Source organism: Fundulus heteroclitus, chromosome 1, assembly GCF_011125445.2.
Source record: "Fundulus heteroclitus isolate FHET01 chromosome 1, MU-UCD_Fhet_4.1, whole genome shotgun sequence".
In the NCBI taxonomy this organism is placed as follows: Eukaryota; Metazoa; Chordata; class Actinopteri; order Cyprinodontiformes; family Fundulidae; genus Fundulus; species Fundulus heteroclitus.
Window position 1 is genome coordinate 11,382,221 of NC_046361.1, and position 15,599 is coordinate 11,397,819.

Genomic DNA, 15,599 nt, shown 5'->3' on the forward strand with positions numbered 1-15,599 from the left:
AAGACAGGCTTGGTAATTGTCTTTATAATCGGCTGATGGTTCAGGTCTGAGTCTATCACTATGCCCAGATTTTGGGCCTGATCAATAGGTTCTAGCTGTAATAACTGAGGCTGTATGCTGGCTCTTGATCGCTCCCTCCTTTGGTCCAAAGATAATTATTTATGTTTATTTATGTTCATAAATATTTGTTCTATGCATTTACTCAATGTGAGAATGGGTTCATAGTCACCTGGTGACATTGTATTGTAGAGCAGCAATACTTAAGGTAACTTATTTAGTTGTTTTTTATAAACTGGGCTATTTGGGGGCATGTTTACTGAGTTACAGGACAAAGTGGAGGTGGAAGAGTAAACTTGGTTTAAGGTTTTATATGAGATGTTTTAAAAAAGTATTGTCTTATAATGTCTCTTTAGCATATTGAGTCAATGGAAATTATGATTTCAAAGATAACAGAAACGTGGTCAGATAGGCTGACATCAGTTACAAAGACTTCGGAAGTAATTAGAACTTTTCTGATGATAGAGTCTAAAACATGTTCTCATTCATGTGTTGGCTGTTTAACATGTTCAGTTAAACCAAAAGGTCTAAGTGTATCACATAGTTCCTTTGGCCCTCTGACCTGGTGTTTGTCAACATGGATGTAAGTAAGTCAATAGTATTGTCTAAAAATGGAAAAACATAATTTATTTGATTTTTAACTTCATTTTTTTTTTTTTTACTTTGAACTGTTCAAACTCTTGCTAAGGTTTAAAAAATCTTAGGAAAGTTTTTGACAGCAATCCAGCATGATCATTTATGTTTGCTGACATGAGATGGTCTAAAATCTTGTTGGCATTGCATGGCTGACTTTCCCGAAGGCACACCTTAACTCAGTACCACTTCGACACTTCTGAAGTGTCGCATCTCTGACAGCTGAGACAGTGCATGCAAAAGTATACAGCCTCATCATACTCTTCTTGGTTGCCAAAGTCACAGAGCGTGAAGCTGTAGCCATCATTTGATATTATCATATACGAGTGTTTCTGCAAGATGGAGGCAGCTGAATTTATTTCTTTTAGGAGGTAGCATGTAAAAAAAATCCTCATCAGTTAACAATCAGGACCTGGAAAAACACATGGCAACGATGTGGATGTATCATTACGCACAACAAAACACACAAAAAACATGCCCGCAAATAGACAAAAGATTATTCTCCGCTTTCTTAATACCCCTCACTTGATTAAATATTCACAATTTAATGGTGGATGTGAATTTGGTGGAGTAGATAGTGGGTAAAGATCTGTTGCTTTTCTAAGATGTTCTAGATGGCAACTGGATTTTTCTAACAGGTTTACTAGGATCTCTGAACTTGAGAGAACATTTTAAAATTGGAAGAACAAAAGATGTTTTAAAAGCAGAAATATATTTTAGATTTAGCTTGTATGACAATACATATGTTTTAATGACAGATCAGAAAAGACTGCATAAGGAGCCTAAAATGTTAGCCGTTATCTTGTTTAATCACGGGGAACGTGAACCTCCACTCCAAAGCTAATGAGCATCATCCATTGCTGGCAACACATGGGGAGGATATTTCAAACTCAGACGCATGCAGTGACAGATTAATCTTGTTTGGACTTTGGTGATTCTCTCATTTTTTTATCCAGATCCAGCAGCAACTTCTGGTTTTGAGTGAAATCTTTCAACACTAATTGATGGACTGCCATAAGTTTTGGAGCAGACATCTGTGTCCTCCTCCACCTTAACTGAATGAAATCACTTATCCTCAAACCCAGTATTAACGGCTCAGCTAAGTCAGAATTAAGTCAGAAGTGTTTGATTTTATTTTCTTAGAAAACAGACCAGCTATTCACAGCACCTATTAATGTCATCACTCCTTATTTAAACTGTGTCATGTTTCTACAACTAGAACAAACCAGTATCGATAACTATGTCTCTTACTCTAATCGTCACCCATTATGTGTCAACGGGTTTGTGGAATAACATGGTAAACACTGCGCAGCAAACAAACACAAAAAAAAAAATACATACACAGAAAACTGTCCATTAGTTTGCCTGTCAACCGGTTGCTATGGTAAGAAAAAAGGCTGAAGTATTACATTAATGCAGATGTACCATGTCATCCAGGTGACATTGTGACTGCTTGTTTTTCTGCTGCTGTTAATTGCCGGTCTGTTGACCCCTGCTTGTATACAGTACTGTACTCAGTGAAATAGTTGGAGCTCAGCCTTGGCATGCATAAAGTGTTGAGGGCTCACCCACACACATAATTACCACAATCTTTTTTATGTATTTTGTAATGCCAGGAACGGTTATTCAGAGGTAGCGTTTCAGTTTGGACTTTTATTACCTGGGCATGTGTTGAGGATTCGTCTGTCACAGGCCTGTTCAACTCATAAGACCATGCGGCAGCCAGAGTGATGAAAGTCACGCCTATGGTTTAATCACTGCTTATTTTTAAAATAAATCAATACATTGTTAAAAAGGACTGGACATCTAAAAATTGCACTTACAATAGGAACCTTAATAATTATATACCTGACCTTTTAGTTCACTATTTAGAGTGTACACTTTCAGTTTACTTTTATCAGTCTGGTATACTTTATTTAGTGAGTAATACGCAACAGATTGTCTTTTTTTTAGTTACCAGTAGGCTTGGGGGTTGTTTTTTGGAGTATCACATCAGAGAAAACATTCCCAGCTGCATCAGTTCTTTCATAACTTAATGATTTATTTGGGTCATACCACCGACTGATTGTCGGTGGAGGACAAGACGAGGGAGCATTTTGTTTATTATTTGTTCAGTTTTTCTTCTACTTTGGGCAGATAGATTCTAACCCAAATAGGTTTTTTATAGGTTACTAATTAGTGCTATTCTGACCACTGTTTTTCAGTTTAGTCTTTGTTAGTTTGTTTGTTGGTATTTCTCTTTTGTCTCAACAGTGGTCTAATCAGTCACTATGTAATTTTCCCTCCTATCTTGTTTGGGAGGTCAGTTTGTGCTCGGGTCCTTTGTGTTAAGGCCTGAGTTGAAGTCTGTTATGATGACCTCTGTTTGGAGCCCAACTTATCATTTCAAAATTAATTAATTAATTAATTATTAGGCTCTGAAGTTTAAAGTTGTGTTATATGCAAAGTGTTGGCTCTAGTTAAAAAAAAATATATTATTACTCTCCTGTTTTATTCCCCTCTTCATCTCTCGTCAAGCCAGACTGTCTTTGTGACATGCTGACAAAACATAGTCAACCTTCTTGGCACAGCAACTGCAGTGCAAAAATACACAAGAAACTAAATTAATTGGAGTGCTACTGGCCCAATGTGGATGTGATTTGGATGCAGTATTTCACAGAAAGTCAAGATGGTCAGTCCTCCTTCACAATCAAGAATCAAGAGTCTGTATTGTCATAATTAAATTTTGGTGAGACACTGGCTCAGAATTCACACAACAACACAAAGACAAAAATCCAAGACATTGAAAAAAAATGGAGAATGAGCATTCTTAGGGGATACTCTCAAAAATGCAAAACACACTACAAAAGGAAAAAGCTCTTTCTCTTAAGCTGTACAGCAGATGAGAAAGACTTATCAAAAGTGGAAAAATACTGGGCAGTTGTTGGTAGATAATAAGCCATATTCAGATAGAAAATAAAATGTTCAAGTTGAATGTACCAGACAGCACTTCCTGAGTAGCTAAAATATATGCACATAGTTCTAAGCATCTGATAAAATGTAAATGTTAAAGTAAAAAAAGAGAGATAGCAGTCAGTTTACAAAGCGATGTAAAAAGCTGTGCAATTGTGTGAAACTACCAGACAAACACTCCCAGAGAAGTTAAAAAGTGTGCAAACAGTCCTCAGCATCTGAAGAAATTGAAACGTTAATTGAAAAAGTGCAGTTTGCATGAATGTCCAACCAAACTCTTCCTGAGAATCCAATCCCAGACAACCAAGCCATATAGGTGTGTATGTGATGGATAAGCTGCCAGCAGAGATAGTCTCTTACCTGGCTTATCTAAAAAAAAAAGGAGCATGTCATTTGATCTGTCATTTTCCAGTCAGTTGTATCTAAAAGTATGTTAGGTCATTCTCTGGATATTGTTTTCTAGTTTAAAACTATGATATCTGAATGCCTACTATAACACCTATAAATTATTTAAACAAGAACACCAGCATGTTGTCCACTGCTGCATTTATAGCAGCTCAGCAGAAAATCTTGGGTCATCACTAAAACCATAGACTGAAGATCCTCAGATTTATGCATATTTAAACTGTTTTTTTGCAAATGGGAAAATCAAACAGCAAGAAGAGTAGCCATGAAAGTTTAACTCCAGGCAGCTCTTTATGCATGCATTGTTATGTGGATATGTTTGAGCACTTGACTTTCATTTTTATTCAAGTGAAGATGTTTTATAAAAAGGAGGACTTCCAGGCTCATTTTTACGAAGAGGTTGATACCAAGCCAGAATCTGGATTCAGGATTAACCCACTCCATAATACATGTGCGTGCCTCTTACCATAGTCTCTCGGCCTATGGGAGCGGAGAAGACGTACTCTAGCTGAAAGACGATTGCCAAAGCCTGATTATTGGCCAGTTCGATCTCCAGGCTGCTGCGGAGGCCCAGCATCTGAGGACGGGGCGATGATGCCGAGCTAAAGAGAAAGCAAAGAAACGTCAATGCGTAATGTGGGCGTGAAAAATGCGAAGGCGGCAATAGAGAGATTAGAACGCTTTTGCAAAATGTGAGAGGTTTTAATATTTCTCCTCCTATATCTGTATTCTCTATTAAAAGTGAAGCAAAATCAATGCGCTGGAAGATTTACAATCCCTAACTAAATATTTCCTGGCAAGCACTTGCCTCTTGTGTGAGAAATGAAACAGCTTTCTATGTATTCGTCATTCACAGTTTGCATACACCAGAGGCGGGAGCATACTGTGGAGTGCTCGCGTGTCACGAGGTGGGGCCGAGTGCCTTTCCTTTCTTCGCTTCGCAGAGTCTCTGGAGTCAGTTTTCCCCTCTCCTTCTCTAGTTTGTAAAATCCTCCAGCATCACACAGGCTAGACAGACTGTCAGCTGTTACTGACAGCACCAGCGAGAGTCAAACGGCGTAATTATTGGCTACACCACAGTGGTGTATCAAACCATATTTCCAACAGACGTTTCCGTCTGCAGAAAAAAGAAAAATGTACGGAGCGTTTGCTATTATGGAGATGATGATGATGATTATTGTGGTCATACAACATGGGTAATCAGGCACAGATTGTGTATTAGCATCTTAATGTGTTGGTTGTACAGTTGCCTGTTTGTGCATACCTCTATGTCATGGCAAGAGACCCGTGTAATCATGCATAATCGTTCATAATTCTCCAAGGGTCTGGTATGAAACGGGCAAAAACAATACATTTTGATTTGGATACCCACTTTCCGGAGTGAGTGAGCCTTGTTTGGAGGTTCGCCGCCTGTTTTGGCATTTCAGCTTTCCTCACCTTTTAAATGGAATTATTTCGTCCTTCGCGCGCATTTTTTTTTTTCCGTGCATTACTGTTTCATAAAACCTCATAAAATATCCCAGCCAATTACCCTGACAGACGCAGCTTAAATAAGAGCGCTCACACTGACAGTAATGTGTGGAAAAATGTCAGAACACACATTCTGTGCATGCAGTGGTTTCTAGTAAGGTTGTCCAGTGACAGCATGTGGGCGAACAGTATTATGTTTTCAACCAATTAGGTATTTTGGAGACAGTGCTGTCAGCACAGGCACATTTCCTAACACCGTTCACACTGGGTATCATTAAGAAAGGACACTCTTTCGAGCAATGAAATATAGCAAAATTAGGACATCACATAAAAAAACTGAGAATAAACTGTTTTACCTTATACCCGTCAACATTGTGTTTGTAACCGCAGACAGAACATACATATTTCCTCAAACTCTGCTTTAAAACAGAGGTTGCCTCACAACTATTCTTATTTGTGTTATCTGTAAAGAAGCTGTGCAGAAGAAGAAGAAAAAAAAGAAACGTGGGGTAAGGAAATAATAACAATAACATAACATGCACCTGCACAATATTGCTGAGATAAAGGTACAAATAATTTTCTCGTTTTTTTTCTTGACATTTGAGAATTCACATCTCTTGCACATCTTTTTAAATTGGTGGTTGCAGAGCATCAGCCTCAATGTCTTTTTCATATGAATAAACAAAGAAAAAATACACAAAACATAGAACAGAAGCATAAACATTAATTTGTGTGTGTGTATGTGTGTGTTTAATGTCAAAAGTCAAAGCCTGGTAGGTGTAGCATTATATAGTATTATATAATCCATCCACCTCTTCCAGCATAAGGGGAACAGGTTCTTCTTATGATTGACCTCTGCTGTCTTCTTCTCCATCCTATTAATAGTTATTCTTATGTCCATCCACATGTCCAGACTTGGGCTTTTCTCTGAGAGACATTTTTTTGGGATGGCTTTCTTGCCTGCCACCACTAGAATGGTAAACAAGTATTTACCCTTCTTGTGGCCATCCTTCAGCCACAAGTCCAAAAAAAAAAAAAACAAAGCTTTACTTTCCAAAGGCAGAGAACTCCCAGAAAAATTGTTGCATTGCTTCCATGTACTTCCTGCCAATAAGCACCACCAGTAACGCACTCCCAGAAAATATGATAGTGATTTGCATTGACAGACCCGCAGTTTCTCCAGCATGTCGGTGCATTTCCCTTATAACGAGACTTTTGGTAGGGAGTAATGAAATATCTGGTTATGCTTTTACATCCAAATTCCCTCCAACTATGTGAGCTACTGCATTTCCACTGTTATGCCCATATGTCAAGTCAAGTAAACTTTATTATCCCCAAGGGGCAATTTGTTGTGGTTTCCCATTCTTCCTCTGTTAAATCTATTCCTCCCTTCCCGTTCCCATTTTATTTTAATATATAAGGTTGAGTGCGTTTCCATGTTTTTTATCTCTTTATATAAGCCAGAAATAAAACATCTATCTTCATTTGAGCTATATGCCCTCGTAAACAAGTCTAGTCAGCTGCTTACTTCATTCTGCAACTGGTTTTATCTTTTCTCTGAAAAAGTGTCTCATCAGCAGATGTTAAAAAAATTAAATGCCGTGCTTTCATAGGCAAAGTGCTGTGCTTTCCTTCATTATTTTGCATTTGACTGTTAATCATTTACTTGTCTAGTCTTTGAATCTATGATCTAATTCATTTGGAGTGAAATGTGTTAAAAATCCTTTTCAATCCAAATCAGTCCTTGTGCTTATTGGTTCAGGGATGCGCCCACAACCCCTCATTAACTGGAAGTGCGGGCTGCTGTTTGCTTGAGCTGGTCAGAGGTTTGTGCCGTCACCAGAGCTGCTACAGTGGGTTCCTGGGGACAGCTGGTGTATACAGAACAAAGTGAGCTATAATGCAAAACCTATTAGAGGAGATGGGCTGTTTCCACACAGCTGGTAGAGATCAATCCACAAATCTGATGAGCCAACAGGAAAAGCACATCAGTTTCACACGCGCTAAACCACATGTTAGAACAGATGATCACAAAACAATGTGGGTTTCCACAAGTGGAATTTCACTTTTAAACAGGATGCGAAGATTTATTTTGCCAATACACTCATTGGGTTTCCATGAAGAGAACAGCATGTGATGCTGATATATGTTTAGGCAAATGTATTGTCTAAATATTGTTAAGTGGAAACTTTTTTTTACCATAATACAAGGTACTTCATTTACTTATTTACTTTTTTTTAACTTAGTTTGAAGTTCACAAGTGCAGTGAAGCCTGTTCTTAGCTCAATGTGTAATACCCCTAGCAGCAAATGTTTTGTTATATTTTCATTGTTTATAATGGCACGGCTGCCGTCTTGTTTTACAAGCATGTTTCACAGCTTGTTTTAGTTGCACTTTGAATTCAGGTCAACTCCCTGACGAAATACTTGACATAAAAAGCAAGGTTTTAAAATCATTTCTTTAATTTCTTTTTATGAAACAAAAAGGAGTAAAAAAATCGATTAATCAGATTTGGTATGATAAAATCGGAGATTTATTTTTTAATCCATATCGCCCAGCCCTAAACGAGATATATGAAACATGTTAAATACATATTTTGCACATAAAAACATGGTTTTGGGAAAACTTTGATGGAATAATGTGTGAAGCAGGTAAATTGTCGTGTAAAACCCATTAGATTGTATCTGATCTCCATGTGAAACCTTCTAGATAACAAGATCCCCATGTAAAACCTGGGGTTATATGTGAAACCCATGTATAAAATGCATATTGACTGAACTTGCCAGGAACGTTTTGGGAAAGCCTTTCTATATCTGAAAATGTTTCCCGCACGTCACTCACATGTGGAAATGATATTGGGTAGTAACATGTAAATTGCATGTTACGTGTTACTGCACATTCCACTTTGTGCTTTTTTTCACTCCCACATGTGATTCCCATGTTGGTACACAATATAGCAACAAAGGTGATTTACATGTCCAATTCATTTTGTGACGTAACATATCTCCCCACCTTCAAATATTTTTGGGAGAAATCATTTTTATCAGTGTTATTGTAGCCCCATATGGAACATGGGACAGGATTTTTCCCCCCATGTGATCACATGCCTCCATCATGTGGACAAGTAAAAAAAAAAAAACATCAACATAGGAACTTAATGTATTTTTATAGAAGTAGAGTTATAAATCTAATAATTTGAAAACAAAAACAAAAAAGTCATTCCTAAAATATGCAGTAGATTTCAGATTGCATTGTGCTGGGCGACAGGGGTGAGATGTCCTTTCAGAGTGCAGATTGATGACCTCACATCACAACGCCCGCTTTGAAAAGGTTGACATTGACTGGTCTCAATCAGACTCAAAGGCCACCGCAATCCCTTTGAACTGTTGTGTAATTATCAGAAAACATTGACGTGTGCTATAAAGTTGTTTCATGTCGGTGAAAACCTGTATAATATAGTATGGAATACTTTATATAAAAATCTATTGATTTTAAAGCTGTTGTGAGATTCAGACACAGGAGGCTTTTTCGGGGGCATGAGGTTTGTTATTTGAATAAGTTCAATGCAGAACTTACTAAATCACATGAATCTTAAAGTAAGCCTCCGATGTACCATTTCTTTGCTCTTCCTTGTGCAACTTCTGTTGTGGCATTAAAAATTTACTTAGTATTTAATAATGAATTGAAATGCGAAGTAAATAGCTAAAATGTGTGGACACGTTGAATTCTTGCTTAAGTGTCTCTGCAGCATGGGGATGTTCCTATGTTTCCGTTTCACATAGCCAGTTGGGTCAGGGATTTACCTGAATGAATCCATGAAAAACATTCGCTAACTTTGCTCGGAAGTTCACTGCTAATTGCAGCATTACTTACCAGTGGAAAAGAAAAAAAAGCGTATCTTAAATTATGCCTTTGACTCAGATGATAAAGCTGCTGTGTGGAGGAGGTGCAGGTAATGAGCAACACTGGCGAGAGGAGAAAGTGTGTAAACAGAGGGATTCTTCATTTATGCAAATTTATTTGGAAAGCCAGAAGAAGACCAAGCTTCTTATCTGAGCTGAGCCACACAATTTATTTGCATACATACAGATTTCTTTAAGTTTTGTTATGTGTTTCGTTTCGTTTCAATAGATGTACCAACATTTTGGTTGATTGGATTTCACTATTTATCGACCATTGTTGCTCCTGGATGCAGAAAAGAAATAATGTTACTGAATGGAAGAGCGCCACGATGCAACAGCAAGCTTTTATCGGCTGCCAAACTCTGGATCATAACTGTTTAGCACGTCCAAGGGAGTGTGAGTAGGTAGCAGTAAAAGTTGTCCTTTGAGCAAGGGTGTTCACTATAACAACATTAAACTTCAATTTAGGAACATTAAGAACATCAACAAGCTAAATCTGGTTGAATAAAAGAACAATGTTTCATGTAAATCATGAGAAAATAAGAGTTTTCTGGACTAATAAGCAGAGTTGTATTTGTGTGATGCATCTTGTAGCTCTAAGTAAATTGCTAGTGCTGGCACCTGATTGTTAACAGGCCGTATTGTGTTGACTAATTTGCATATTATTATTATTATCAAGTTTTTTTCATTATCGAGGGATTATTATCGAGTTGTGCCGGCTTCATCTGTGCTGACAGATCATCTATTCTGGACCATCTTATGCAGAAATGAATGCTTACATCTTGTATGGTCTATAATCACAGGCTAGTTTGATTTACTCAGTTTCTATTTCTATATAATTAAATTTATTGCTTCCTTTAGAAATATGTTGTTGACAATATAATCTGTTGTACAATGTAGATTCAGCGCACTATAAAAGTATTCATAAGACTTGAACTCTTACGCAATTATGTGTTACAATTATTACGTGATGGAGTAATGTAAAGCAACAACTATTTATGAAGTAAAAGAAAAAATATACATGGTTTTCAGAATGCTTTTACAAAAAAAAATATCTGAAAAGTGTGGCATGCATTTGTCTTCCATCTCCTTTACTGTGATACCCTTCAATAACATCCAGTACAACTAGTTGCCTTCAGATGCCACCTGCTTACTAAACAGAATCCAAATGATTATTTAAAATCTTGGTTTAAATCCAGCTGTTCTGTGAAGGCCTCTGTGTTTTTTTTAGAAAACACTGGTGAAGAATCAGCATCATGAAGACTAAAGAACTCGGGAAACAGTCAGGGAGAGAGTTGAAGAGAGATTTAAAGCGGGGTTAGGTTCTAAATACCAAATGCACCCATACACTCGGCATACTGTCCGCATCCTGCAAGCCACCAACCCACCATCCGCCAACGTGAAACATAGTGTTGGCAGCATAGTGCTGTGGAGATGTGGTTCTTCAGCAGCGACAGGCATGCTGTTCAAAGCTGATGGAAAGGTGAATTAAGATAAATATAGGATAATACTTAAGGAAAACCTGTAAAATGTGGTAAAAAATGTAAGATTTAGAAAGAACCAGCGCTATCATAGCAACCAGAAAATGGATTAGATCAAACCATATTCATGTGTCAGAATGGCCCAGTCAAAGCCCAGAACTAAATACAGCTGGAAATCTTTGACAAAACTTAAAAACTAATGATTACAGTCTCTCTCCATCTAATCCAAAGAATGGGAAAGAATTTCAGCCTGTAGATCTGCTGGGATGTATCCTAACACTCTGCTCTAATGGTATCAGAAGGTAGTTATACAAATTATTTATTCTAAGGGGCGCTTTTTGTATTTTGAGGGGCTAAACACATGAGCATGCAGTGCTTTTCATAGTTTTTTTTTTTTAAAAAGAAAGAAAAAACCTGTACGATGTTCCTTCCATTTCAAAATTATACACATCTCTGTGTTTGTCAGTCACATAAAATCCCAACCAAAAACTTGTCTGCGGCTATAACATGATAAAAATGTGAAAAGGTTAGAGAGGTGTAAATACTTTAAGAATGTACTGTACTTTGACCATTTCATTTAAATCTAAATTCTCTCGACACAACTCCAGCAATCCATCCAACTATGGCACAAAATCTAAATCTAAAATAAGAAATCCAACCCATCCATCTACCCATACAAAGTAAAGCATGTAAACCAAAGCATAGTGTGCGCTGAAGTTCCAGAGAAGCAGGAGTAAAAGTAGACGCCAGAAATAGTACTATGGCCTGATATTCGGCAACATTATACACAAATGACATTAATGCCTAGCTGGCTTTTTTTCAAAAATAGATTTTTTGCTGACCTTATTGGATAAACCTTCAATCACTTCCTGATCAGCAAAAAGAACAGTGCCTGAAGAAGCTGATGAAATACCATAAAAATAAGCACTCCAAAATTTTTTTTTTTGCTCAACTGCAAATCTTGTCTGACATCAGAGTTCTGCTTCACCGTCCTCTGCAGCCTACAGTTACAGCTTCACTGTCGACGTATACATGTGTAACTTCTGCTCACCTGTCCTTGGCCAGCGTGCTCTTCTTAGAGATGCTGTCTGTTCGTCCTCTGACCCCTGAAGCAACGGGCTCCAGGACCATCACTTGGGGCTTATCAAGGAAACACCAGCCGTTGTGCACACAGACATGAAGTCTCCGTTCCTGGATGACGACTGTTCTTTGTGCATCCTCTGGGTTGGGTTGTTTCTTAGAAAAAAAGAAGATCAGATTGATGTCACACATAAAGCTGCAGCACTTTGCATCAACAACGTATTTAGATTTTTTTTGGACACAGTTTGGATGATTTTCTTGTTGGTCTGAACACAATTATGCCCTTTTCTCAATGTCATGTCACGACACTGCTGCAGTTTGGAATGGGTTGAAAAAGGTCACTGCATAGAGCATACAAACCATCATCCTCCCTTGAGACCCTCTACTTGGATTTAAGATCTTTGAGGAAGATGTAACCAGTCTCTAGTCATGTTTCCATCAAAGATTTTTTTTATTCGCATTTTGAAAGAAATCCCATTAGAAAACATTGATGGTTAAAATTTGTAAAAACTCTCTCAAATTCGCAAAAACAGTTTTTACTTGAGGTGGTTTTCGGATTATGCGGGAAAGGGTTAATATGCAAAACGGGAGATCGAAAAACATTTGCCTAATAAGTACTGACGTAGCAAAAATGTACCTCACATGCCTGATCAGCTGTTCCCGCTGTCGGCGTCTTCACGGATTTTTCCCATAATGTGCAGATAAATGCATTTCTTTCCCAACGTCCCCGGACTGCATGTAACATCACCAATATTAATTGACATAACAGAACAACTACAAGTTGCCTGACACCAACACATTCCTGAAAAGCTCTCAATTTCTTTTAGAAGTGCGGTCTATGGTCGTTTCCAACCCCTATTTCCTGTCAATTACAACCATGCGTTACATCAGCTTCTGACAAATTTTTATTATTTTTGTGCTATTTTAAAAGTTCGCTCAAAATATGCAGTTTGATGGAAACATGGCTTCTTTCCGCATCAAAAGATCAGAAAAGCTCCAGGACCAGATGGTATTTTTCCTCTTCTTCAAATGTCTTGGGGAACAACTGAACGAAAGTATGGTTGCCTCCGATTTAAGGCTGTTTGCTGTCCCTCTCAAACATCGAGTCATTTCAAATAAACAAACAATGCTTAGCGTAGTTGGGGGGGGGGGGGTTGCGGGTGGTGAGTAAAGCCTGTTGGCCCACCAGGCTTATAATACGCTGGGGGAAACCCTTCAGTCAATTTGGGACTACACTTCATTCTGCACATATGCCAGGATCCTGTTTGTGGGCCTCAGCTCAGCCTTAAGCACCATCAGCATCAATCCAGATATATCCAGATTATCCTAGAACTGCACTGATCAAAGTGGCTGCAGTAGCTCTGTTGTTTTTATTCTGCAATGCTTTTTAATGAACTTGGGGTGATTTTCTCCACTGGTGTTGGATGCTGAGCTGCCTGAAGGATTTCTGTTGGTGGTTTTTTTTTTTTTATGTTTTATTAATATTTGCACTTTTCATTTACTTCAAATGTTCATTTGGAAACCTCAGTTTGTTGCTGCAACAAGAGCAAAAATATGTACTAAATGTATGCAGTTCAGATTCATATTGTTTTATTGATGGTGTAAAGATTTAAACTTCATCGGCACCTTATATGTGCCGATGAACCAGCCCATTTAGAGAGGCGTAATTTTAGGACTAGTTTACCCTATATTTTTGTCCTGGATTTAATAAATACTAACAGTGAATTTGAAACGCTTACAGTTGCATATTTGTTTTCACGATGGGATTATTCCTGTTAACAGGGTTTATTGTTTTTCTGCCCTCCTTTTCTGACCTTGTACTTACATGTCATGCTTGCCTGAAACTGATCACAGCCTCATAAAATCAACAATAATGGCAATAATAATTTTTAAGCAAATAGAGCTCTGTTATCGGAATGGTGCCAGTATCGGTCGCTATCCAAATTCAGGTACTGGAATTGGAAGTGGACAGATGTGGATTGGTGCATTGCTAACTGTGCCAGGAACATAGAGAAGACATCAATGCCATGACTAAGTGTGTTACTGACTATATAGACTACTATGTGGATAACACCATCCCCACCAGAACAGTGACATGCTTCCCCACTAACAAACCCTGGATCACCAGTGACATGAAAGAACTGCTAAAAAAAGAAAGAAGCGCCTTCGGAAAGGGAGACAGGGAAGTATACTGAGAAGTATCCAGAAGCAACTCAACGTCAAGATAAGGGAAAGCAAGGAGGCATACAGGAAGAAGCTGGAGATCAAGCTGCAGCAAAAAACAATGTAACAGATGTGTTGTTGGGGATGAAGTTCACAGGCTTCAAGCAGAAGGAGGATCAGAAAGATAGAAATCTGGACAGAGCCAATGAGCTGAACACATTCTTCAACAGGTTCAGTTCAGGAACAAGCTCACCATCACCCTCTCCTGCCCACACCTGAACATTCACCCTACGCTCCTTTGACCCACAGCTTCCATGTCAACACTCAGATGTTTTATCTTCCACCTCAGCTGTGGACCCTTCGGTTTCTGTGTATTTGTTCTGAAGCTAATTGTAAAATTTGGCTTCTTCTTCCAATTTTCTGTAACTAGACCTCAGGTGGAAAAGCAGCTGCAGAGAGACTGAACCTATTACACATATCAGGCATTGCTTTTCTTCTTTTTGGAGCCTACATATCCAATTGCAAATTGTGGATCTGGTCAGCTGTTCTCTGAACGCAATTGGTCCAATTTTCTCAACGAGAAGACTAAGCAAAGGAGAGCCCTCGTGCCCCATGTGGGACATTTGGAGGTGGACACACGGTGGACTCCTGGGAGGAGGATTGTGTGTCTGTCCCATTTTGAGAGACATAAAAAGGACAGCAAATCAAACCACTGCAAACAACTAGCACCTTGATACCATTACTGAAAAATACACAGTATTATTTAATATAACATGTATAAAGTGACAGCTAAAGCTAACGTCTGTATAGAAGTGAATCTGCAGCTGGATCCAAGTGTGGAACCTGCGCATTCCACACTGAGATGGCCCAAGAGAGGGGGCGTCTCATCTTGCTACTGAGGAGTGCTATATGAGTAAACTTGCCTTGCTTTGCTTTTCTGAGGCTACTCCATCCCAGATGCTCTACAGAGCGCTTCCACAGCTCATTCCTCCTAGCTGCTATTATCTCGGCTGCTCACAACAGACTAAATAACTGTTTACAGCATGTTAAAGGTTGCACGGGTTCTGATTTAATCATGAATCGTTCACAGTCTCTCAGATCCTAAGGTACACTTGCACACGCCTGAGCTACTTCCAAATGCTGCTGTACTATCATGCATATTGTATAATATCTCATATTGTTCTTTAAACAGGCTAGTGTTCTTTTTCCACTGTTTTTTCCACCCTTAACTTGAATATTTAATCTTTTTTACTTTATTATGACATGTTTTCAATATTTGAATTCTGAATTGTGCAATATTTCCTCTATTTGTTTTTTACTTTTAATTTTGGCATTTCTGATAGAGCTCATCCTGCTGCTTTAGAACCAACTTTAGATTAGATCAGCTTGTTTTTTGACTGCTATAAACTGTGTGTAACTCTGTCTGTGTCTTTTCCATTGTCACGCCAGAATTTCC

The 15,599-nt window shown here is 38.3% G+C and overlaps 1 protein-coding gene across 1 annotated transcript in view; it reads right to left on the reverse strand.

Annotated features, from left to right (window-relative positions):
• The window catches only part of nphp4 (nephronophthisis 4), a 293,994-nt gene that overhangs the window by 163,037 nt on the left and 115,358 nt on the right, over positions 1-15,599 (reverse strand). Inside the window, exons 7-8 of the mRNA XM_036133980.1 lie at positions 11,952-12,136; positions 4,514-4,649 (exon numbers count right to left, since the gene is read on the reverse strand). Of these exons, the coding sequence (XP_035989873.1) occupies positions 4,514-4,649; positions 11,952-12,136 (321 nt within the window). The remainder of the gene's footprint in view (positions 1-4,513; positions 4,650-11,951; positions 12,137-15,599) is intronic.